This window comes from Chiloscyllium plagiosum, unplaced genomic scaffold (genome assembly GCF_037043375.1).
Source record: "Chiloscyllium plagiosum isolate Xiang-an unplaced genomic scaffold, Cpla_swu_hap1 HiC_scaffold_4, whole genome shotgun sequence".
Classification (NCBI taxonomy): Eukaryota; Metazoa; Chordata; class Chondrichthyes; order Orectolobiformes; family Hemiscylliidae; genus Chiloscyllium; species Chiloscyllium plagiosum.
The window spans coordinates 135,302,355-135,329,463 of NW_028270142.1; the positions used below are offsets into that span (position 1 = coordinate 135,302,355).

General features: G+C 41.9%; 1 protein-coding gene and 1 long non-coding RNA gene across 5 annotated transcripts in view; one reads left to right on the forward strand and one right to left on the reverse strand.

Moving 5' to 3' along the window:
- Positions 1-855: 855 nt before the first annotated feature.
- On the reverse strand, positions 856-21,892 carry LOC148150490 (uncharacterized). Its single transcript, XR_015757053.1, has 4 exons — positions 21,863-21,892; positions 20,162-20,452; positions 7,938-7,982; positions 856-1,051 (listed from the first exon to the last, which is right to left on the reverse strand). It is a non-coding gene; the product is annotated as an uncharacterized LOC148150490 (long non-coding RNA).
- Positions 21,893-22,000: 108 nt separating this feature from the next.
- LOC122548846 (tyrosine-protein phosphatase non-receptor type 2-like) overlaps positions 22,001-27,109 on the forward strand; it is a 94,376-nt gene continuing 89,267 nt past the window's right edge. For 2 of the 4 annotated variants that reach the window (XM_043687695.2, XM_087986710.1), the window contains exon 1: positions 22,002-22,178. In XM_043687695.2, the coding sequence (XP_043543630.1) occupies positions 22,122-22,178 (57 nt within the window). In that variant the 5' untranslated portion in view covers positions 22,002-22,121. Of the gene's footprint in view, positions 22,179-27,109 lie in introns of all 4 variants that reach the window. The other 2 variants (XM_087986712.1, XM_087986711.1) reach the window with 2 other exon arrangements.

The following is a 27,109-nucleotide window of genomic DNA, read 5'->3' on the forward strand; positions in this document are numbered from 1 at the left end:
TTCTTTGAGTCAACCTTTCAGATGGGTGTCAGCAGAATTAAAACTAGTTTTACTCCTTTTAGGGACATAAAACAGCATGCCCTATATCAACCGCTACTGCACACTATCCACCTCTTTTCCCACATCCACCACCCGTACACCTTTTACTGTTCCTCGGATGCAGCCTGAACTGCTGTGCTTTTCCAGCACCACTCTAATCTGGACTCTGGTTTCCAGCATCTGCAGTCATTGTTTTTACCTTGGCATGTCCAGTTGCCAGCGGGCAGTGGGGATCCCCAGTGGAGGGCTCTCTACATGGGAGTTCTCCCCCTTTCTCTTGGGGATGTCGGGTGAAGGGCACTGTTCCCAACACAACTGCTTGTTCTGTGGTGCTGTGGAATCCATGGACAATGTATATAGTGGGGAGCAGGAAAATCGATGTTTCAGGCAAAAGCTCTTCATCGGGAATCATTCCTGATGAAGGGCTTTTGTCCGAAACATAGATTTGTCTGCTCCTTGGATGCTGCCTGACCTGTTGTGCTTTTCCAGCACCAATGTAATCTTGCTCTGATCTCCAGCATCTGCAATACTCACTTTCGCCATGTATATATTGGGTGTGGGCCCCTACACTCCTTTTCTTATTTTCTTAAAAACCTTCTCTGTTTTTGGTTGCACTTCAGTCCCATGCTTGTGATTTTTGGGTACCCGGTGCGGAGGGTGGAGGGTAGACCTCCTCATGGGACTACTCCTGGACTGTCCAAACTGACCATAAACAGGTCCAGGTAGTGGGACGTAAAGGAGGTCGTTAGGCCAATTGCCTGCCCTCTTCCATGGTTATCTCAGAGCCTGGGAGAAGGACACCAATACTCTTGAGATTTTCAGGGAAAGGTGGGCACCGCAAGAAGTGGAGTGTATTATTTCCCCGTCCAACTCTATTTTGATTTAACTCCACCCTCCCCTTCACTGCTTGATCACACAGCATTGCCCTTTGAGAAGGGCACTGCTTGTCGGGTGTTTCTTTTCTTCCTGGTTGTGGAATATAAATGAAGATTTACACACTTGTTGTTCTTCACTGTGCCCGATACATGCAAAAAGAAGAAAAATAAAAACAGATTTGAAACAGAAAATGTTGAAAACATACAGCGCATCAGGCAATACCTCTTGAAGAGAAAATAAAGATTATGTTTTGGTTGTGGACCATTTGACAATGTTATCTTCTATGTTCTTTCCAGAGATGCTGCCCAACCTACTAATTACTGTATGCGTTATTGCTCATACTATTGCACAACATCATTTCACTTTATACTTTCATTACCTGTAATTAAACCAACTTTTTCTTGATTCAATGATAGTACAAATGAAGATGTCACTCAACACAGTGCATAATCTCTGCTGCGATAACTTATCATAATTATAATTACTCAGTTCTTCCTTGAGGCTTTTCCCTACCTGGTTGGTGCTTTGCAAATGCAAAGCTGCCAAAAAGAAAGATCATTATTAACAGCTTCCATCTCACTGGGGGGATTCAGGCCAAGCCACATCCATCGATCCGTACTGAAATCTCTGCTACAAATTTCACCGCAGCAGCCTTCATTGTTCTTGATACAACTAATATTTTCCTCGTGTTATGACAAGACCAATGACCACTCAGTAGAGTACATAACCTCTACCTTCCTATGTTAACTCAACATTATTATCATTAAATAGCTTTTGAAGCTTTCCCCTGCATAGCTAATGCCTTGTGAATATGAAGCTGAAAAACACATATTTTGATTAAGACCTTCCATGTTACATAGGAAGTTTCAGGCTAATCTATATCCATTAACCTGTTCTGAAAACTCTGTTTCTAAAAATTATCTCACAGGATGAGGGTGTTGCTATCTAGATTAGTATTTATTGCCCATCCCTAATTGCCTAGAGGGCAGTTAAGAGTCAACCACATTGTTGTGGGTCTGGAGTTATATATCAGCCAGACCATGTAACAGTGGCAGTTTTCTTCCCTAAGAAGGAAAACGCTATCTTCCTTAAAGGACTTTTAGTAAATCAGATGGGTTTTTTTCTTGACATTGAATTCATGGTCACCATTAGACTTTTAATTGCAGATATTTATTGAATTCAAATTCCACCATCTGCTGTGGCACGATTTGAACCCAATCCCCAGAGCATTACATCCATTTCTAGATTAACAGTCCAGTGATAATCCCACTTGGCCATCACCTCCCCACAGTGTTTTGGCTGTCATAACAAATTCCACTGCAACTACTAAGACAATTCGCAACATTCTAAACAATCAACAATATTCTGAATGAAACAAGTCACAGCAATCTGAAAAAAAAGTCAGATACCCAATTTGTTAATGGATTTGCATTCAAATCTTCACCAAAACCTATTCAGCTCTTCTTTTCTGCCATTTCTGTTTTTTGGAATCGGTGCATTAGTTTTGGTGATGCAATGTTCACAGGCAGACTAACAAGCATTGGTGAGAACATTATCTTTGCCCATCTTCAGTGGCAGAGGAAATTAAAGCTGAGAGGTCGATCATGATGAAATTAATTTATCAGATGGTGGACAACATGATTCCCAGAAGAACCTAGATATTTGCACATTCAAGTCCCAATCCCGCATCTGAGCCCAAACAAAATCAAAGCTGACACTCCGCTCCATTACTCAGGGTATGTTGATCTGTCAAAGGTGCAATCTTTTGCATAAAGTGTTAAACTGAAATGTCTGTCCGTCCTCCTGTGGCATGACTTCGAAGAAGAGCAGGGATATTGGCTGTGGTCACCTGGCTGATGTTTATCACTCAAACATCATTCGCCAAGTTTAAGTGCATTTAAGTCGTCATTGGACAGGCATATGGATGTACATGAAATAGTGTAGGTGGGATGGGCTTCAGATTAATATGACAGGGCGGCGCAACTTCGAGGGCCGAAGGGCCTGTACTGCGCTGTAATGATCTATGTTCTATATCTTCTCCAAATCAGCACACTCAGTCATTTTAACATTACTGTTTCTGGTAGCAATTTTTATTCAAGTAGGCTGATATGTTTCATGCATTACAGCACTTTGGGATGGCTTGCCATTGTGAAAAGCAAGTATGTAAATGCAAGTCTTTTATTTCAGAAAGATGAGTCCCCTGACTTTTAAGAAGAGAATATACTTAAATGAAATAATCAGAATGTCTATGGCACATTGCATCTACATCTTGGTGAAGTTTCACATGAAGTCTGCTACATAAGTAATTCTCCAAGATAAGGACCTTCAAGGCACAGTTAGACAAAAGCCCGTGACTTATCACGGTAGCATTTATGATCTTGCAGGAGAGCTCTGACCTATTTCTTCCAAGTTATTCCTGTTACTCTTTGCTTTCGCTACTGCTCCCAAGATATGTGAAGATGAAGGCAATCTATCTCAACATATTCCTCTGGCCCTCTCCCTCTCCCAATAACTGTATTGAACCACTTAGAATCAGAGAGTTATACAGTATGAAAACAAACCCTTCTGTCCAACTTGTCTGCACCAAACAGATATCCTGAACTCATCTAGTTCTATTTGCCAGCATTTGGCCCATATCCCTCTAAACTCTTCCTATTCATATTATAATTAGAATTAGCTTCATTGTGACATGTACTCAAATGAGTATACCTATCCAGATGCCTTTTAAATGTTGTATTTGTACCTGTCTCCTCCACCACCTCTGGCAGCTCATTCCATACATGCATCCTCAGGTTCCTTTCAAATCTTTCCCCGCTCACTTTAAACCTATGCCCTCTAGTTTGGACTCCCTTTGGGAAAAGACCTTGGCTACTCACCCTATCCATGCCCCTCATAATTTTATAAACCTCTGTAGATCACCCCTCAGCCTCCGACGTTCCAGGGAAAAAAACTCCGGTCTATTAAGCTCTCGCGACAGTTAAAAACCCCCCAATCCCGAAAATATCCTTGTAAATCTTTCTTGTACCCTTTCAAGTTTCACAACATCTTTCCTACAGCAGGGGAACCAGAAATTAGTGCAATATATTAAAAGTGGCCTCAACCATGTCTCATACAGCTGCAACGTTACCTCCCAACTCCTATATGCAGTCCACCAACTAACAAGGGCAAGTGTGCCAAACACCTTCTTCACCACCCTGTCTAACTGCAACTCCACTTTCAAGGAACTATAAACCTGCACCCCTAGTTCTCTTTGGAGAAAGTGAGGACTGTAGATGCTGGAGATCAGAGTTGAGATTGTGTTGCTGGGAAAGCACAGCAGGTCAGGCAGCATCTGAGGGGCAGAAGAATCGAATTTCATTGATTCTCCTGCTCCTCAGATGTTGCCTGACCTGCTGTGCTTTCCCAACAACACACTCATGCCCCTAGTTCTCTTTGTTTGGCAAGACTCCCCAAGGTCCTACCATTACTGTATAAATCCTGCCCTGGTTTGCCTTAACAAAATGCAACACCTCGCATTTATCTAAATTAAAATCCATTTGCCACTCTTCAGCCCATGGCCCACCTAATCAAGGTTCCATTGTACTCTGAGATAACTTTGTTCATTGTCCACTACACCATCAATTTTGGTGTCCTCAACAAACTTATTAACCATACCTCCTATATTTGTATCCAAATCATTTATATAAATGATGAAAATCAGTGGACCCAGCCCCCATCCTTGCAGTACTTTGCTGGTCACAGGCCTCCAAACAGAAAAACAACTCTCTACTACTTAGCTCTGTCTCCTACTTTCAAGCCAACATTGTATCCAATTGGTTAGCTCCCTCTGGAATCCATGTGATCTAACCAGTTTACGGTGCAAAACCTTGTTGAAAATCTTGCTAATGTCTAGCGCTTCATGTGAGTGAAGTCTACCACTTCTTAAATGATTTCTGGGTGATTATCCACTCTCTGAACATTGAAGTGTTGATGTCTATTCAATGTGTCTTTCCTAAATATGCATTTGCAAACTTCAGTTACAAGTTTAAACTTGTTCCCTGTCTTACTGTCTGGATTTAATTTATAGCATTCCATATTTACCTGTATTATATTAAACATAAGTATGTTTAACTACTTAAACTTGCATTAATATAGCACTTTTAATGGAGTAAAATATTCCAAGCTATTTCAATGGAGCATTATCACATATGCTATGAAGGTGTAGGTTACTGTACCTTTAAGAGAGAGAGGAAGCTGGCAAGAACAGAAAGCACAGTGTACTGAACCATTTAAATATATAACATTTGGTTGAAAAAAAATAGCTGGAGTTGCATTGCCATGGAACAAAAACACATTTCAAATTCTGTCAATCAGTTTAAATTATGTCCCAAATACCAAAATTCAATCGAATTTGCATTTTACAGTTTGGGATGACATCAAACCAATGAAACGATCTGATTTTTGGGATATATAATCGGACATTTTGAAAGTTGGGGGAGAACACTAAAGGGCAAAACAACTGCCAGCAAAATAGCTCTCTGAAAGGTAGCTGTCCATAAAAAATTCCCAGAAACTGAAATTGACAAATTAAGACTTGCAATAGGTATATGGGCAGGGGTAAGCCAGCTGAATCGCAGCAAATGCTGTTCATTCACCACTGACCGCAAAATCAGGGCCAATGATTCTGAACTAGAAATACCCAATATGTTGCAAGACTTTGAAGAATTTACAGTTAAGTATTTATGAAAAGAAACACAAAATTCAGGAGGAAATAGAGATTTCTAGAATTCAGAAACTCTCCAGAGCAGAATCTACAAGAACAAGAGGAGTAAAAACTTCATAGAACATAGAAGAATACAGCGCAGTACAGGCCCTTCGGCCCTCGATGTTGTGCCGATCCAAGCCCACCTAACCTACACTAGCCCACTATCCTCCATATGCCTATCCAATGCCCGCTTAAATGCCCATAATGAGGGAGAGTCCATCACTGCTACTGGCAGGGCATTCCATGAACTCACGACTCGCTGAGTAAAGAACCTACCCCTAACATCTGTCCTATACCTACCCCCCCTTAATTTAAAGCTATGCCCCCTTGTAATGGCTAAATCCATACGTGGAAAAAGATTCTCACTGTCGCCCCTATCTAAACCCCTAATCATCTTGTACACCTCTATCAAGTCACCCCTAAACCTTCTTTTCTCCAATGAAAACAACCCCAAGTGCCTCAGCCTTTCCTCATACGATCTTTCTACCATACCAGGCAACATCCTGGTAAACCTCCTCTGCACCCGTTCCAGTGCCTCCACATCCTTCCTATAGTATGGCGACCAAAACTGCACACAATACTCCAGATGCGGCCGCATCAGAGTCTTATACAACTGCAACATGACCTCAGTACTCCGGAACTCAATTCCTCTACCAATAAAAGCCAGTACGCCATATGCCTTCTTCACCGCACTATTTACCTGGGTGGCAACTTTCAAAGATCTGTGTACATGGACACCAAGATCCCTCTGCTCATCCACACTACCAAGTATCCGACCATTAGCCCAGTACCCCATCTTTTTATTACTCTTACCAAAGTGAATCACCTCACACTTAGCTACATTGAACTCCATTTGCCACCTTTCTGCCCAGTTCTGCAGCTTATCTATATCCCGCTGTAACCTCCACATCCTTCCTCACTGTCTACAACTCCTCCGACTTTCGTATCATCCGCAAACTTGCTCACCCACCCAGGTGAATAACTTATTATAACAATGTATATTCAACATGGTCTTTTTCCACCATCATCAGTATTTTGCTTTTACATTAGAAGAGGAATTCATCTGTGTCAACAGAAGTGTGGTATGGTGGCTCATTAGTTAGCACTGCTACCTCACAGTACCAGGGACCTGGGTTCAATTCCATCCTCAGGTGACTGTGTGGAGTTTACACATTCTCCTTGCGCCTATCTGGGTTTCTTCCCACTGTCCAAAGATGTGCAGGTTAGGTGACTTGGCCATGCTAAATTGCCTGCTGTGTTCAGGGATGTGTAGGTTAGGTGTTTTGGTCAGGCGTAAATATAGGGTGTGGGTGGGTTACTTTTTGGAGGGTCGGTTGGGACGAAGGGCCTATTTTCACACTATAGGGATTCTATGATTACACACTGTGCTATGATTTCTATGAAAAGTGACTTGGGAACTCTGGAACTATTGATAAGCTCAGATTGATTTCTTTGGAGCAGAAAGCATTTCGGGAGATCTTGATTCGGTGTTTAAGATTATAAAATGCATACTCAGGTCATATAGAAAGCAACTATACACCTCATCTGAAGGTTCAGTAATAAGGGAAAATAATTTTAACATGAAAGGCAGGAAGCTTAGAAGGGAATAGAGGAAAATATTTTTTTCATCCAAAGGATGCTGGTGGTCTGGGACGGTAGTACAGGTGAGTAACCTCACAATCTTTAAAAGGTACTTGGATGAGCACTTGAAGTGTCAAGGCTACGGGTCAAGCATTGTAAAGTGTGATCTGTGTAGATTTAACATACTTTTGGTGGTACAGACTTGATGAGCTGAATGGCCTCCTCTGCACTGTGTGTCTATGAATCTGTGTGATTGTTTTTCAAAAACACACAAATTATATCAAACAGGAACAATTGGAACAATCTAATTACAAATCTCTGAGAGAAAGATTAATCCATTTTATCTAAACAATATCCTTATAGACACTCAAACAGCAGTGAAGTTCCCCTTTCTCGCACTAAATTTCTTGGTCAGACTGGTATGTAGGAGACCGAAACATTTTACTTTATTTTTGATTGTGGAATGAATTGAGAAAAGGACCATTCAACAACATAGGACTGAACGAGAAATTGTTGGAGTTTTAAAAACCAATTAGTAGAACTCATCGTGCAAGCAGTGGAGGAAGGCATAAGAGGACGTGGCATAGGTACCAAGGTTGCATACAAAGTGAGATTCAGCTGGTAACGGATTGCTGAATGGATTTGTGGTGATGTCAAAAGATCATCAGTGTGTGTGTGTGTGTGTCTAGTAAAGTACCTGCAATCTGACTTCATCACTTGTGAAACAGTCACTCTGTACCTCCTGTAAAAAAATGAAAAAATCTTAAGGAAAAGCTTGGAGAACTAAAAGAGTTGGGAAACAAAAGGATTCTGTTAATCAAACCTTGAGATCTGGTAGCATTGAACTGTTTCCACAGAATTTTCTCCCTTTCTCCACAACAACAATGTTTCTTTGTTTCAAAGTTAAAAATCACACAACACCAGGTTTTGGTCCAACAGGTTTAATTGGAAGCACACTAGCTTTCGGAGCGACGCTCCTTCATCAGGTGATTGTCCTGATGAAGGAGCGTCGTGCCGAAAGCAAGTGTGCTTCCAATTAAACCTGTTGGACTATAACCTGGTGTTGTGTGATTTTTAACTTTGTACACCCCAGTCCAACACCGGTATCTCCAAATCTTTGTTTCAAGTGTGCATATGGGGTAAGGTGTAGAAGGTATTAGAATTTTGACAATGAAGTTTGCTTAACAGTTCATAGTTGTTTACCTGTGGTAAGAATGTATTTATTGCTATGTATAGTAGTGTTTTTTAAGCACAGAAATTTGACCTGTAATTTTGTTTAAGATCATCTATTAGACAGATAAATTGAGGCCTTTATGTAGCTTGACAATGTTTTTAACTTTTGTGATGAATCCAGGAATAGTGGGGTTTGATTTAATGCACATTATCCTGGTGAGGTATGACCCATGGCTATCACCAGTTACCTTTCAGCATCAATAGACAATAGACAATAGGTGCAGGAGTAGGCTATTCTGATCTTCGAGCCTGCACCACCATTCAATATGATCATGGCTGATCATCCTTAATCAGTATTCTGTTCCTGCCTTATCTCCATAACCCTTGATTCCACTATCCTTGAGAGCTCTGTCCAACTCTTTCTTAAATGAATCCAGAGACTGGGCCTCCACTGCCCTCTGGGGCAGAGCATTCCACACAGCCACCACTCTCTGGGTGAAGAAGTTTCTCCTCATCTCTGTCCTAAATGGTCTACCCCGTATTTTTAAGCTGTGTCCTCTGGTTCGGCACTCACCCATCAGCGGAAACATGTTTCCTGCCTCCAGAGTGTCCAATCCTTTAATAATCTTATACGTCTCAATCAGATCCCCTCTCAGTCTTCTAAACTCAAGGGTATACAAGCCCAGTCACTCCAGTCTTTCAGTGTAAGGTAGTCCCGCCATTCCAGGAATTGACCTCGTGAACCTACGCTGCACTCCTTCAATAGCAAGAATGTCTTTCCTCAAATTTGGAGACCAGAGCTGCACACAATACTCCAGGTGTGGTCTCACCAGGGCCCTGCAGAAGAACGTCTTCGCTTCTATACTCAATCCCTCTTGTTATGAAGGCCAGCATGCTATTAGCCTTCTTCACTACCTGCTGTACCTGCATGCCTTCCTTCATTGACTGGTGTACAAGAACACCCAGATCTCTTTGTACTGCCCCTTTACCTAAATTGATTCCATTTAGGTAGTACTCTGCCTTCTTGTTCTTGCAGCCAAAGTGGATAACCATACATTTATCCACATTAAACTGCATCTGCCATGCATCTGACCACTCACCTAACCTGTCCAGGTCACCCTGTAATCTCCTAACATCCTCCTCACATTTCACCCTGCCACCTAGCTTAGTATCATCAGCAAATTTGCTAATGCTATTACTAATACCATCTTCTATATCATTAATATATATTGTAAAAAGCTGCGGTCCCAGCACTGATCCCTGCGGTACCCGACTGGTCACTGCCTGCCATTCCGAAATGGAGCTGTTTATCACTATTCTTTGTTTCCTGTCAGCCAACCAACTTTCAATCCAAGTTAGTACTTTGCCCCCAATACCATGCGCCCTAATTTTGCTCACTAACCTCGAGTCATACAGCATGGAAACAGACACCTTGGACCAACTATGCCACACCGACCATGTTCCCAAACTAAACCAGTCCTGCCTACCTCCATTTGCCCCATATCCCTCCAAACCTTTCATGTACTTATCCAAAATGTCTTTTAAACGTTGTAACTATACCTGCATCCATCACTTACAGTCATAGAGATGTACAGCACGGAAACAGACCCTTTGGTCCAACTAGTCCACGCCGACCAGATATCCCAACCTAATCTAGTCCCATCTTGGCCCATATCTCTCTAAGCCCTTCCTATTCATATACCCATCCAAATGCCTTTTAAATATTGCAATTGTACCAGCCTCCACCACTCTCTCTGGGAGCTCATTCCATACACGCACCACCCTCTGCCTGACAAAGTTGCCCCTTAGGTCCCTTTTATATCTTTCCTCTCTCACCCTAAACCTATACCCTCTAGTTCTGGACTCCTCCACCCCAGGGAAAAGTCTTTGTCAATTCATCCTATCCATGTCCCTCATGATTTTATAAACCTCTATAAGGTCACCCCTCAACCTTCGATGCTCCAGAAAAAAACAGCCCCAGCCTATTCACCCTCTCCTGATAGCCCAAATCCTTCCTTTGACAGTTCATTCCACACACTACCACTCTCTGTGTAAAACAGTCGTCCCTCACTTTCTTTTTTAAATCCTACTTCTCTCACCTTTTAAATATGTCCCCTAGTTTTGAACTCCCCCAACTTAGGGAAAAGACATAGAATTCCTACAGTGAGGAAGCAGCCCATTTAGCCCATCAAGTCCGCACCGACCCTCTGAAGAGTATCCCACCCAATCCCTGTAACCCTGCATTTCCCAATTCCCCGAAACTATACATCCCTGGACACTTTGGGTAATATAGCATGGCCAATCCACCTAACCTGCACATCTTTGGACAGTGGGAGGAAACCAGAGCACCTTGAGGAAACCTACACAGACGCAGGGATAACACGCAGAATCCACACAGACAGTGATCCAAATGTGGAATCGAACTCAAGGACCCTGGTGCTGTGAGGCAGTAGTGCTGATCACTGAATAAATGTGCCACCTGAAGATCTTTACTCTTCATCTTATCTATGCCCTTCAAGATTTTATAAACCTCCATATGGTGAGCCCTCAACCTCTTACACTCCAGAGAAAATGATCCCAGCCTATTTTTATAACTGAAATCCTCCATTCCTGGTAACATCCTGGTAAACATTTCTGAATCCTCTCCAGTTTAATACTGTCCTTCCTATAACAGAGAGAGCAAATGAACAGCTAGAGAGAGAGAGTAGGGTCAGGTAACTCTCCTCTTCACCCTTTCTAAAGTTTCTACATCCTTCCTATAATGATGCGACCAGAACTGCACACAATATTCCAATTGTAGTTTAACTAGGGCTTTATAGAGCTGCAGCATAACTTCACGGCTCTTAAGCTCAATCCCCCTGCTAATGAAAGCCAAACCACCATGCGCCTTGTTACCAATCCTATCAACTTGGGTGGCAACGTTGACGGATCTATGGATGTGGACTCCAAGATCCCTCTATTCCTCCACACTGTCAAGAATTCTACTTTAATCCTATAATCTGCATTCAAATTCGACCTTCCAAAATGAATCACTTCACACTTTTCCAGGTTGAACTTCATCTACTACTTCTCAGCCCAGCTCTGCATCCTGCCAATGTCCCATTGCAACCCACAACAGCCTTCCACACTAACCACAACTCCAGCACTTCAACACACTTCTGCTTCTGAAGCTTTCTTTTCAATGACTTCTAAGCATCTCAGGACTTCTCCTCAACTCTGAACTCTTGGAGATTGCTAATGACAGTACCTCTCTCTCTCTCTCTGTCTCTCTCTCACACACACACACGATGGTCAAAAACTCAAGTCAATGAACATTTAGTAATTGGTTTCCTTTCATTTAGCTAAAAACTCAATGATGTTTTAATAAACTTTTATAAAACTGAGTGTTTAATTTGAATGTATATTAATGACTTGGATAAGGAAAGTGAATGTGCTATAGTCAAGTTTGTGGATGAGAAGGCAAGTGGTGAAGGTGATGCAAACAGTGTGCAGGGGGATAGAGATAGACTAAGTGAGTAAGTAAAAACTCAGCAGATAGAGTATAACATGGGAAAATGTGAGGATATGCATTGTGGGAGGCAAAATAGAGGAGTCAAATATTAGTTAAATGGAGAAAGACTGCAGAAAACTATAGAAACTAAGATTTTGGAGTCCTTATGCAATAAAGCTAGCATCTGAATTCAGCAGGTAATAAGGAAGGCAAATGGAATGTTGGCCTTTATTTCAAAGTAAATGGAATATAAAAGTAGGAAGGTTTTGCTAAAACTATCCAGGACATTAGTTAGACAATAGCTGGAATACTCTGTGCAGTTTTGTATTGGGTACGGAGAGACTGTCTTTTGAGGAGAGGTTGAGTAGGTTAGGCCTGTATACATTGGAATATAGAAAAGTGAGAGGTGACCCAGTCTTAGGGAACTTGGCAGGGTAAATGTAGAATTCTTGTCTTCCCTTGTGGGGAATGTCTAGGACCAGAGGGCACAATCTCAAAATAAGGAGCTCACCCATTTAAGACAGAGATGAGGAGGAATTTCTTCTCTCACAGGATAGGTAACCCATGGAATTCTTCACTACATAGGTTGGGATATTAAGTTTATTCAAGGTAGAGATAATATTTTAAACACTTGAAGTGATCAAGAGTTATGGGAAAAGTGTAGGAAAGTGGAGTTAAGGGTTTTCAGATCAGTCACTTATTAGCACTTATTTGTGCTAATAAATAAGTCACTTATTTGATGTTTACTTCTGCTGCCATGTTCTCTGCTTTATGATGTTACATTCTATTATTTTGTCTTGAGATTGTTATGTAGTAGGACTTCTCTTTCTTCCACAAGAAAACTGTGTAACTGGCTCCTTTATTATGTAGTAATTAACGACATGTTTAATTGAGATGTGACAAAGTCGAATGCTGAAATAATTTAAGTATATTTGTTGCAACCAACCAATTCAGTTGAAAAAGGGAGAGCCAATTTCACCTAGTTGTAACAGGTAGGACAGGCAAATATAATGTTTAAAGGAGCATCTTAAAAGATGAGAGAGAGAGAGGTAGAGAGGCAGAAAGGTTTAATCAGGGAATTCCAGAACTCTGGGGCTCATCATCTGAACATGTGGTTGTTGATGGTGGAGCAATTAAAATTGGGGATATTCAATAGACCTAGTTTGAATGAGCTTTAAGGTGTTGTGGGGAGGGGAGCTTGTAGGAGATTGTGTATATGGGGGAGCATATGAACATATATGTACATATGAAGAACAAAGAACAAAGAAAATTTACAGCCTAGGAACAGGCTCTTCGGCCCTCCAAGCCTGAGCCAATCCAAATGTAGTGTCTAAACCTGTCAGTCAATTCCTAAGCATTTGTATACCTATACTACCCACCTATTCATGCATCTGTCCAGACACATCTTGTTGTTTTTCAGACTGGAGGCCTGTGACCAGTGGAGTGCCACAAGGATCGGTGCTGGGCTCTCTACTTTTTGTCATTTATATAAATGATTTGGATGCGAGCATAAGAGGTACAGTTAGTAAGTTTGCAGATGACACCAAAATTGGAGGTGTAGTGGACAGCGAAGAGGGTTACCTCAGATTACAACAGGATCTGGACCAGATGGGCCAATGGGCTGAGAAGTGGCAGATGGAGTTTAATTCAGATAAATGCGAGGTGCTGCATTTTGGGAAAGCAAATCTTAGCAGGGCTTATACACTTAATGGCAAAGTCCTAGGGAGTGTTGCTGAACAAAGAGACCTTGGAGTGCAGGTTCATAGCTCCTTGAAAGTGGAATTGCAGGTAGATAGTATAGTGAAGAAGGCGTTTGGTATACTTTCCTTTATTGGTCAGAGTATTGCGTACACGAGTTGGGAGGTCATGTTGCGGATGTACAAGACATTGGTTCGAATATTGCATGCAGATGTACAGGCCATTGTTCGAATATTGCATGCAGTTCTGGTCTCCTTCCTATCAGAAAGATGTTGGGAAACTTGAAAGGGTTCAGAAGAGATTTACAAGGATGTTGCCAGGGTTGGAGGATCTGAGCTACAGGGAGAGGCTGAACAGGCTGGGGCTGTTTTCCCTGGAGTGTCGGAGGCTGAGGGGTGACCTTATAGAGGTTTACAAAATTATGAGGTGCATGGATAGGATAAATAGACAAAGACTTTTCCCTGTGGTCGGGGAGTCCAGAACTAGAGGGCATAGGTTTAGGGTGAGAGGGGAAAGATATAAAAGAGACCTAAGGGGCAACTTTTTCACGCAGAGGGTGGTACGTGTATGGAATGAGCTGCCAGAGGATGTGGTGGAGGCTGGTACAATTGCAACATTTAAGAGGCATTTGGATGGGTATATGAATAGGAAGGGTTTGGAGGGATATGGGCCGGGTGCTAGCAGGTGGGACTAGATTGGGTTGGGATGTCAGGTCGGCATGGATGGCTTGGACCGAAGGGTCTGTTTCCATGCTGTACATCTCTATGACTCTATGACTCTAAATGAATCTACCGTGCCTGCCTCTACCACCTCTGCTGGCAACGCATTCCAAACGCCCACCACCCTCTGTGTGAAGTAATTGCCACATGTATCCCCCTTAAACTTTCCACCTCTCACCTTGAAAGCGTGACCTCTCATTATGGAATCCTTCACCCTGGGAAAAAACTTGTCTCTATCCATCCTGTCTATACCCTTCATGATTTTGTAAACCTCAATCAGGTCCCCCCTCAATCTCCTTTTTCCTAGTGAAAATAATCCTAACATACTCATCCTCTCTTCATAGCTAGCACCTTCCATACCAGGCAACATCGTCGTAAACCTTCTCTGCACCCTCTCCAAAGTGTCCACATCCTTTTGGTAATGTGGCGCCCAGAACTGTACACAGTATTCTAAATGCGGCTGAACCAATGTTTTGTACAATTTTAACATGACTTGTCAGCTCTTAGACTCAATACCCCGTCCAATGAAGGCAAGCATACTATATGCTTTCTTGACCACTCTATCCACCTGTGCAGCAACTTTCAGGGTACAATGGACCTGCACTCCCAGATCTCTCTGCCCACCAACTTTTCCCAAGGCTCTTCCATTCATTGTATAATTTGCTCTAGAATTAGACTTACCTAAATGCATTGCCTCACATTTGTCTGGATTGAAAGCCATCTGCCACTTTTCCACCCAACTCTCCAGTCTATCTATATCCTCCTGTATTCTCTGACAATCTCTTATGTTTTCTGCTACTCCACCAATCCTCGTGTCATCTGCAAACTTGCTGATCATACAAGCAGTGCCCTCCTCTAGATCATTTGTATATATTACAATTAACAGTGGCCCCAATACTGACCCCTGTGGAACACCACTGGTCACCTTTCTCCATTTCGAGATACTCCCTTCAGCGACTACTCTCTATCTCCTGTTGCTCAACTAGTTCTTTATCCACCTTCCCAAAACACCCTGCACACCATGTGACTTCACTTTCTCCATTAGTCTACAATGGGGAACCTTATCAAACCCCTTACTAAAGTCCATGTATATGACATCAACAGCCCTTCCTTCATCTAAGAAAAAGCCATTAAATCCCTTGAGCTGCTCTGCCATTCAATAAAGTCTTGACTGATCTGATAATAACCTCAAATCTACAATTCTGCCTACCCCTGATAACCTTTCATCCCTTGCTCAGTAACAGTCTTTCTACCTCCTGCTTTCAAAATATCCAAATACTCTGCATCCACCACAGTTTTAGGAAGTGAATTCTAAGGCTTCATGGCCATCTGAGAGATAAAATTGCCTCCAATTTTAAAGGCATGAAGACTCCTCAGAATCGTGTATGCTTCAATCAAAACGGAGAGGCCATATTACCGACTGAACATAGAGTTTTCTCCTGGCTTTCTTCAGACTTCACTTCTCTGATGCTTCTGGTAAATTGGTTTACTATTTTCAGTTCTACTTCCAAAGTTTTAATGTTCCAATGAACAGATGCAGTATTCAGGATGTGGTCAGATCAGAGTGGTCTGATTTAAGCACAATTGCCTGCAATTTTTATTCTGCTCCTGAGGCTCTATAGTTCAGCATTCATTTGTTGATTGCTGTTATACACTGATGAGAAATATTGAGTAGTGAGTCCACTCTTACCTTGAAATGTTTTTCATTATGACCTTTAGCTCATTCCTCTGCATTTCTCAGTATGCGTATTGACTAATTCATTACACTACACAATACCCTTCACTTCCGCACAGTGAGGTTAATCTGCTACAGTTTTGCTCAGATATATTTGTAAAAATTCATTAGAAATGTTCTTCATACCTTAGATTTTACTATTGTCACACTGACATAATTCCTAGAACGGACGCTGGAAAGTGCAGTAGTGAGGTATTGCTGCACAGTATTTCAAATGAAAAGTGGTATGACACGAGGTAAACTCTCCTGCTTAATTTAAAGCCAGCAACACAGAAAAGATTTATCCCGTGCTGTAATCTGTAAAAGCTCGAGTGGCCAAGAACTATTTAAAATAAAAATCAACAACTTTGTTTCTTAAAGTATAACAGAGAGTAATAAACTAACAACTATGTACAAGTCCTTGCTCTAACCTATCTTTTACTTTCCTTTCTATAACACTAGTCAGATAAAACTCTCAATTAAGATTTAGAAAACAACACCTCTTGTCTCAAAACCAGGCAGCTTTCAGCTCTTCTATTTGGATCTTCCTGTGTATTCTTTTCTTCTTAGGAATTCTCCTTCACAGGTTACTGTTCAAAAAAGGTACTTTTACGAGAGCTATTTTTCAGGCAGTTTTTAACCCAATGGGGTTTGGCAGTTCTCCTCCCAACTGTTCAATTTTCCCTGGTCTTCTACCACAGAGCATCAGATTGTGTCATTGGCTTTTAAGGTTGTCAAACATGATTGGAAATTGGTATTTTTCCAGGGAATAATTTAAACTGATTGGCCTATTTTGAATTTTTTTTTGTCATTTGCAGGCAACCAGCTACTCCAGTATTATTGAGTGTCTTATTGAGAACACTTGGTGCTGCCACTGCTAGCTTTTAACTCTCTTAAAAGGTAAAGTTCACCCACATCTTCGTAACAAAAGTTAAATTTCCATCTGCTCTCTAGAACTGATGGAAAAGATGCCATGGAATATTTTAAGTGAAAACAAAGAGAATTTAAATGTTCTTTTATTGCCAGTTTTTATCATTAGGTTACACCTTAAATCTCCAACACCTTTTATTTGTTTCATTTTGTAGGCTTTTTGGAAGTGCAAATACAGTAGGGTGTCACACCATCTTTTTGGGATTTCATGAACTTCCCTTCTGAGTCCATAAGACCATAAGACATAGGAGCGGAAGTAAGGCCATTCGGCCCATCGAGTCCACTCGCCATTCAATCATGGCTGATGGGCATTTCAACTCCACTTCCCCGCATTCTCCCCATAGCCCTTAATTCCTTTTGAGTCCAGTACGACTCAAAGAAGACTTGTTGTCATTTTTTTAAAAAGACAACACATTGGTTTGACAGGTGCTGTTAACGACTCATACATCTTTCCTGTCTTGCTTGAGTCCATGTAAGTTAATATTTATCGGCTTATTGTCCTACAACTAACACTCAAGCATACCCCTAATGCTCAGTTTTGCAATATTGATGAGATTGACCTGCAGGAAATATTTGAACAAACACAAAGAATGCTGGAGAAACTCAGCAGGTCTAGCAGCATTGATGGAGAGAGAAATAAATTTAATTTTTTGAGTCCAGTCTGACTCAAAGAAGACTTGTTGTCATTTTTTAAAAAAGACAACACATTGGTTAGACTGGTGCTGTTAACGACTCATAAATCTTCCCTGTCTTGCTTAGAACCTTGAAGATTTACTTGTCGTAATACCATCCCTTTATTTCATTTATGTCACAATTTTTAGTTCTATTTTTATGAGCATTTAGGAAGATCTTGCCAATTGGACACAAAGTTGGCTTGATGGTAAGAGAAAGAGGGTGGTGGTGGTGAGTTGTTTTCCAAACTGGGGGCCTGTGACCAGAGGTGTTCCACAGGTTTGGTGCCGGGTCCACTGTTGTTCGTCATTTATATAAATTATTTGCCTGAGAATTTAGGAAGCTTTTAAGTTTGTGATATAGTGGACAGAGACGGTTATCTTAGATTACAAAAGGATCTTGATCAATTGGATCAATAGACCAAGGATTGACAGAAGGATCTTAATTTGGATCATTGCAAGTTATTGCGTTTTGATAACACGAACAAGGGAAGGACTTATACAGTTAATGATAAGGCACTGGGGCGTGTTGTTGTACAGAGGCCTAGGCATTTAGGCACATAGTTCTTTGAAAATTGCATCACAGGTAGACAGGGTAGTTAAGAAGGCATTTGGCACACTTGCCTTAATTGCTCAGACAATTGACGAGATAGGAGTTGGGAGATCGTGTTGTAGTTGTATAGTTGAAGCCACTTTTGGAGTACTGTGTACAGTTCTGGTTGCCCTGATGTAGGAAGGACATTACTAAATTGGAGTTTCAGAAAAGATTTACCAGGATGTTGCTGGGACTGGACAGTTTGTGTTATAAATAAAGGCTGAAATTCTGTTCACTGGAGCATAGCAGTTTGAGAGAGGTTAATAAAGTTATGAGGGGCTTGGAAAAAGTGAATAGTAAAGATATTTTCCCTAGGGTGGGTGAGTTCAAAACTGTTGTGGTTCTGTTCGCCGAGCTGGAAGTTTTTGTTGCAAACGTTTCGTCCCCTGGCTCGGCGACATCATCAGTGCTTGGGAGCCTCCTGCGAAGCGCTTCTTTGATGTTTCCTCCGGTGTTTATACTGGTCTGTCCCTGCCGCTTCCGGTTGTCAGTTTCAGCTGTCCGCTGTCATGGTTGGCATATTGGGTCCAGGTCGACATGTTTATTGATGGAGTTTGTGGATGAATGCCATGCCTCTAGGAATTCCCTGGCTGTTCTCTGTCTGGCTTGCCCTATGATAGTAGTGTTGTCCCAGTCGAATTCATGTTGCTTGTTGTCTGCGTGTGTGCCTAAGGATAGCTGGTCGTGTCGTTTCGTGGCTAGTTGATGTTCATCTATGCGGATTGTTAGCTGTCTTCCTGTTTGTCCTATATAGTGTTTTGTGCAGTCCTTGCATGGTATTTTGTACACTACATTAGTTTTGCTCATGTTGGGTATCAGGTCCTTCGTTCTGGTGAGTTGTTGTCTGAGCGTGGCTGTTGGTTTGTGTGCCGTTATGAGTCCTAGGGGTCGCAGTAGTCTGGCTGTCAGTTCTGAGATGCTCCTGATGTATGGTAGTGTGGCTAGTCCTTTTGGTTGTGGTATGTCCTCGTTCCGTGGTCTTTCTATACAAGGTATTCGCCAACAACGGATACCCGCGCAACTTCATCAACAGATGCCTAAGAGAAAGACCACGGAACGAGGACATACCACAACCAAAAGGACTAGCCACACTACCATACATCAGGAGCATCTCAGAACTGACAGCCAGACTACTGCGACCCCTAGGACTCATAACGGCACACAAACCAACAGCCACACTCAGACAACAACTCACCAGAACGAAGGACCCGATACCCAACATGAGCAAAACTAATGTAGTGTACAAAATACCATGCAAGGACTGCACAAAACACTATATAGGACAAACAGGAAGACAGCTAACAATCCGCATACATGAACATGAAACGACACGACCAGCTATCCTTAGTAGCCACACACGCAGACAACAAGCAACATGAATTCGACTGGGACAACACTACTATCATAGGGTAAGCCAGACAGAGAACAGCCAGGGAATTCCTAGAGGCATGGCATTCATCCACAAACTCCATCAACAAACACGTCGACCTGGACCCAATATACCAACCACTACAGCGGACAGCTGAAACTGACAACCGGAAGCAGCAGGGACAGACCACTATAAACACCGGAGGAAACTTCAAAGAAGCGCTTCGCAGGAGGCTCCCAAGCACTGATGATGTCGCCTAGCCAGGGGACGAAACGTTTGCAACAAAAACTTCCAGCTCGGCGAACAGAACCACAACAACGAGCACCCGAGCTACAAATCTTCGCACAAACTTTGAGTTCAAAACTCGACGGCTTTTTTTTAAGGTGAGAGGAGAAATATTTAAACAGGACCTGAGAGGTAACTTTTTCACACAGAAGGTGATTGATATGTGGATTGAACTGCCAGAGTACAGTTACTTCATTTAAAAGACATTTGGACAGGTACATGAATGAATAGGTTTAGACGAATATGTCATATGTCACGAATATGTCATTGTTTTTACCTCGTTGATTTCGAAGCTCCTTGGATGCTGCCTGAACTGCTGTGCTCTTCCAGCACCACTAATCCAGAATCTGGTTTCCAGCATCTGCAGTCATTGTTTTTACCTCTTAGACGAATATGGTCTAAACGCAGGCAAATGGGACTAGTTTAGCTTTGGGAAACCTGGTTGGCATGGACGAGTTGAACCAAAGGATCTGTTTCTGTGCAGTATGATTCTATAACTCTATAACAGGATTCTCTGTGTAGCTGATTGATAGCAGCATAAAGGCTTAGCTGGTGTTTTCACAGATACCTGAAGAATCGACAGAGTGCTGAATGTAATAATCCTCTTCAAAGACGTTAAAATGTTTCAAACTGAACTGATTTAACTCCTGGAATTTGTACCTCAGAATCTACCTTTGCTAAAATGTTTCAGAGTTTAAGAGATACAGAATTTCAAACAAACCAGACCACTCGAGAGCACAGTTCATTAACTCCAGCCCAGAATGAGTTCAGAATCAGAAAAGTTGCCTTCCCCGCAAGTCCAAACAGAGAGTTCTGGAAATACTCGGGCAGCATTTGGGGAGATGGAAACAGGGTTAGCATGACAGGTTCAGAATATGTAGAGGGTCATAAATTTGAAAAGTTAAGGCTGTGTTTCTGTCTCTCAGCTTCTGACAGCCATAACCCTAGACATGTGATTTCCAGTAAATCCCACCAGTCTTCAACCTTAGCTGTTTCTTGAGCTTAAACCATGTTACTTCCAATAAATGGTTTTGGAAAAAAAGTGTCACTGTGGCTTTTAGGTGACCAATGAAAGAGAAGTATGTTTATGTATCTTCTCACTTCTGCATTTGAAGCAATTTTTGCAATCCAATATCAATAATAAAAGTGACTTCATCACATAAGATAAATGCAAATTCTTTTACTTCTTCTCATTCAAAGAATGGAATCATTACTTTTATTTGTTTATAGAATAGAAGTACTACAAAACATAAACTGCTCTAATGCTTTTTGAAAATCAGAATCAGTAACTCTTGGCAGAAGATTTAACTTGAGTCAACTATTGAATTACTTTACTTGAATAAAAACAAAATACTGGAAATATTGGAACCATCACAAAGAATGCTGGAGAAACTCAGCAGGAGTGGCAGCATCTGTGGAGAGACACAGTCAATGTTTCCAGTATGGTCTGAATCAAATGTGTTGCTGGAAAAGCGCAGCAGGTCAGGCAGCATCAAAGGAACAGGAGAATCGACGTTTCGGGCATAAGCCCTTCTTCATTCCTGCTCCTTTGATGCTGCCTGACCTGCTGCGCTTTTCCAGCCACACATTTTTAAGCTCTGATCTCCAGCATCTGCAGTTCTCACTTTCTCCTGGTCTGAATCAAAGAAGACTAATCTGTGTTCGATTCCAGCCTCGGGCGACTGTCTCTGTGGAGTTTGCACGTTCTCCCGTGTCTGCGTGGGTTTCCTCCGGGTGCTCGGGTTTCCTCTCACAATCGAAAGATGTGCAGATTAGGTGAATTGGCCATGCTAAACTGCCCATAATGTTCAGGGATGTGCATTGGTCAGGGATAAACATAAAGTAAGAAGGTGGGGGAATGGGACGGCCTGACAGTGATACACACAGACTGACAGTGACACAGACCGAGAATGATACACACAGACCAACAGGGACACAGACCAAGAATGACACACACAAACTGACAGTGAATACATACAGATTGACAGTGACTCTGCCTGACAATGTGGACACATGTCAGCGCCACTTCCTGGTTTCCCCAGCCGCCAGTCCCGCGCATGCGCCCTTCTCCACCCCGGGGGAGGCGGGCGCATGCGCGGTGCGGGCCCGTGCCAGCCACACGGGGCTCGGGTTTTAATGTGGACGGCTGGGGAGTCCAGGAGAGGCGAACTCTGAAGGAGAAAGTGGACGGAGCGGGAACAGGAGGGAACGGGAGTTCGCCTTCGCACGCTTAAAATATGGAGGAGAAATTCGCCGAGATCGACGCTCAGAGCCGCTGGTCTCAGTCGTATTTGGTAAGTTTGTAAAAGTTATGATTGCCCACTCTGTCCGGAATATTTATCTGAATAAATAGACAATAAAGACGGCGAGGATATGCGCTGAAGGCCGCTGGTCCATTGGCCGTCTCCCGGTTTTTGCTAACGGAAACCAGGCCTGCAAGCGCGAGGTCAACGGCGGAGTGCGCCTGCGTCCGCGTCCAGTTAAAGGTCTTTTTGTGCCGCCGATGGTTAGTCGCTTGGTGCTTCTTATTAAAGGCCATGTTCACCCTCCTGTTGCAGCTTGGAACTTCACACATGGGTCGCTGCGAAACCAAACCGCACAGTGCAGCAGCGTAAGCACAACAAGGGGGAAAAAAATACTCCGTGTGTTGCATTCACTTTCCCAGTCTCTCTCTCTCTCTGTCTCTGCCGAACTGACAGTCATTTGGTGATTTCCTTTTCTCGCTTCCGAGTACTCCTTCGCAAGCATTTCGCTCAGAACCAGCTCCACAATTTCGCATGCGAATGCGGATGGTGTCACTTGTGTGCTACGTGCTTTCTTAGGCAAGTTGTCCCAGCTGTTTAGATTGCAGGGCACTCGCACGCAATGTGCTGGCTCTCTCTACTGGCGAAATTGCATTTACTAGACGGCTGAGAGTCTTTGGAGCTCCTCGTCATAGAGAATTGTGGGACCAGTGTGTATGTAAAGGCTGAGATGGGTTGGTTCTTGATCAGTAGTGGAGTCAAGGGCTACGGGCGAAGTGCAGGAAAGTGGACGTGAGGTGTGTTGAATCAGCCATGATTCAGTTGAGGGGTTTCTTATAGTGTTAAGGAAAATTTATGGCAGGTTTGGCCCAGTTTCTTAATTTGGATTGCAGCTGACTTTTCACTGATTCTACTGTTAAATTTGTTTTGTGAAACTAGGCAGATTTCAGTTGTTACACTGGGACATTGTGCTGCCATGACCTAGTTTTGTAATGAGAAATATTGTAAGATGATAGGATGCTGCCTTCATGAGTTTAAGCCAAAATCTTTTAAAGGTGAAAAACTAGATGGAGGTTTGAAATAAAAATAGAAAATGCTGGAGAAACTCACCTGTCACATCTGAGTTTCACTAGCACATTCTATTTTTATTTAACGTTCTTAAAAGTCATGGTTATACTGATACATTTTTAGATTCTGTTATTATATTTAGAATACTAGATATGATTCTCTCTCTGTTTCACAGAATTATAGAATTATAGACCTTGGTAAGAATGATCTTCAATATAAATGCATGCTTAGGTTTGTGGATACTGGGCTCCTCCAATCCAATAATAAGCATTGTTGTGAATGTAAACTGAAAGAACTGTGGATACTGTAAATCAGAAACAAAAACAGAAGTAGCTGGGAAATCTTAGCAGATATAGTAGCATCTGAGGGAGAGTCACCGGACCAGAAACATTAACTTTGATTTCTCTTCACAGATGCTGCCAAACCTGCTGACCTTTTCCAGCAATTTTTGTTTTTGTTATTGTGAATGTGCTGTGTTTTGAGAACGGGAGAGAATAATTGAGGATGAGTAAACAGAGAGCCAACACCTTTTCACAGTACTGATGTGCCCTGAGGGCCCTAACATGTTGCAACACTCTAACATTACCCATTGCCAATTTTACCAAACTGTGGGAATCCAGTTCCTTCTTTGGTCACACCCTTCGATCCTGTTCAGTGTTGCAGACTCCAACACACTTCACGTTCATGTTACTTCAGGGATTGTCTACTCCAGCTGCTGACTAATTAACTCACTTTCTAAGCATCTTCCTTCCTTCAGTCCGAGGGAGACTGCAGAAAGCTAAAGATTGGAGAGATCTGGGAGTCCTTATCAGTGAATCATGAAAAGCTGGTATCCAAGCTTGGTGGTAATTAGGAAGGCAAATAGAATGTTGACTTGTATTTCAATGGGAATGAAGTATCAAAGTAGGGTGGTTTTGCTAAAACTTTACAAGGTATTAGTCAGGGCACAGCTAGAATACTGAAAGTAGTTTTGGTCCTTTTTATCTAAAGGAAGATGTAATGGTATTGGGAGGCAATCCAGACAAGATTTACTTGGCTGATATCTGGTATGAAGGGACTGTATTATGAGGAGAGGTTGAGTAGTTGGCCCTGTGTTTGTTGGAATACAGAAGAATGAGAGGTGACCTAATTGAAACATAGATTCTGAGAGAACTTCACAGGTAGATGTAGAAAGATTGTTTCTCTTTGTGGCAGTATCTGGGACCAGAGGACATAATCTTAGAATAAGGGATTGAATATTTAAGACAGAGGTGGGGAGGAATTTCTTCTGAGTATTGTGAATCTGTAGAATTCTTTACTGCAGAAGACTGTTAAGGATAGGTTGTTAAATGTATTCAGGGTTGTGAAAGACAGATTTTTTAAAAATAAGTGGGCCATGGCAAAAAGGCAGGAAAGCGAAGTTGATGATTGTTCAATTATGATGATTTTATTGTTAAATTAGCGATGATTTCATTGAATGGTGAAACATGGGCTGAATGGCCTTCTGCTCCTAAGTCTTAAAAGACAGGAAGAACAGTATTATGCCTCCCAATTTGTCATGCAACCCTCTGTCAAACAGAGTTCTGACTGGGATAATGCTATTTCTGGGCTGGAGCACACATCCGCATCAAAATACATGAAGTTCAATAAAAAGACCAAATGATTAAACAAGAAAATAAGGTAGCTCGCAAGCTTTATCGACATAACAAGGTCAGGTAAAATCTTTCTGAACCCTTTGCAGTAGTACCAAACTCTGTAGTGTTTTGCAGGTTTTAGCAGGTCTCAGAAAAGAACCACTGAAACTAATACTTCCATGTCATCCTCTGCATTCCACAATAAGAAAGAAATACATTTATACCGTGCTTTTCATAACGACTGGATACCTCTGTGCCAAACAGCCAGTGAGGTAGTTTTGAAGTGCAGTCACTGTTTTATTGTAAGCAACAATGCGTACACAGCAAGCTCCCATTAAAAAAAAATGCAGCAGCAATGTGATAATTAGATAATCTGTATTTATGTGATTGAGGGACAGATAATAGCCAGGGGCTGGAAGTAATGTCTGCTATTTCAAATAGTGCTTTCGGGTCTCTTGCAGTTACTCAAAAACTGATTGGGTCTGGGTTTCCTATGTCTGAAAGACAACATCTCTAACAATACAGCACTCCCTCAGTACTACATTGGAACATCAACTTAGTTCATTTTTATGCTCGAGCTTTGTGTGAGTCTTGAATCCAGAACTTTGACGTAGTGTTATCAACTGAGCCATATTGTTGAAATGCCCCAAAAATAAGTGTAAATCGACTAATTCCTTGTACTTTATGCTGCAATGTGCAATATCAATTTTGTAGTAATGAGAATAGGGGCTTAATTTTTAAAAGACTCTCGTGGGACTTGGGTATTGCTGGCAGGCATTTATTGCCCATCCCTTGTTGTCATTGAGAAGGTGGTGGTGAGCTGCTTTCCTGAACTACTGCTGTTCATTTGTTAATCTCTAATTATTTGATTGCTTAATCAGATTATGGCTTGTTGTGTATTACTGAGACATGGTTGCAGGGTGACCTGAACTGGATGCTCAGTATTCAAGGGTGTTTAATGTTTTAGAAAAACAACAGGCAAAGGAAAAAGCTGGTAAGGAAGATATTAGTGTGGTAGTGAAGCATGACATAGGTTGTGAAATGGAATCGGTTTGGCTAGAAGTAAGAGATAGCAAATAAAAGAAGTCACAGGTGGGAGTTCACCTGTAGTCCCAGAAGAGATGTCTCAGTATAGGACAAAGTATAAATCAGGAAAGAATGATGAGCACCACAACTGTTCTGGGTGATTTTAATCAGCTTATTGACTAGACAAATGGGTAGGTCTGGGTGACATGTAAGACAGATTTGTAGAATGGTTCTTGGAGCAGAAACAATCCCTGATACAATCAGGAAACAGCTCAAAATGTATGAGGGAGAATTAATGAATTCTATAGTTAAGGGATAGTGATCGCAATATGGTAGAATTTGAAATTCAGTTTGCAGGTGAGTAACTTTGGCTTGAAACCAATATGGTCAATTTTAAACAAGGGTAATTATAGAGGTATGGAGAAAGAATTGCCAAAATTTGGCTGGGAAAGTGGATTATGACAAGGTTAGTTGATGAGAAATGTCATACATTTAAGTGGATATTTCATAATGCTGAGCAAATAGGACTTGACAAAATGCACCCATTGAGTTGTTGTTTGAGGGCTCCCTAGGACTTGAGTGCAAAAGTCCCAAATGCAAGACATAGATGCCTCTGTGTCCTTTGCAATGTGTAGGCCACTGGGAAGACCAGTTGTCCATCCCTGTGTGTCCTCCTATTGAACCATGTAATTCATCTGGTACTGGTATATCATTGTGGTGTTAGGAAGTGAGTTCTAGCATTTTCATCTACCCACAGTAAAGAGACAATAGAATAGTTCCAATTCAGGATGTTGTGTGGCTTGAATGTTGTTAGTGTTCCCTTCTATCATCTATCCTTGTTCAGCAAGTTGGTAGAGGTCAGAGGTGTGAAAGGTGCTGTCAAAGGAGCCATGACAAGTTGCTGCAGTGGGTCTTGTACATGAGGCAGGGTCACTTGAACCGAAACGTCAACTCTGCTTTTTTTTAAGTTGATTAGATTAGATTACATTACAGTGTGGAAACAGGCCCTTCGGCCCAACAAGTCCACACCGACCCTGCTTTCTCTCCACGCATGTTGCCAGACCTGCTGAGTTTGTCTAGAGATAAAAACTTGCAAATGCTAGAATCCTCGAGCCATCTGCTGAGCTTTCCCAGCAATTTTTATATTTTTTTTGTGATTTATAGCATCTGCAGTTCTTTCAGGTTTTATTTTGTACATATGAAACACTGACATTGGAGGTATTAAATGTTTGAATTAGTGAATAGGGTGCTGATACAGTGATTTTTTTTTTTAAA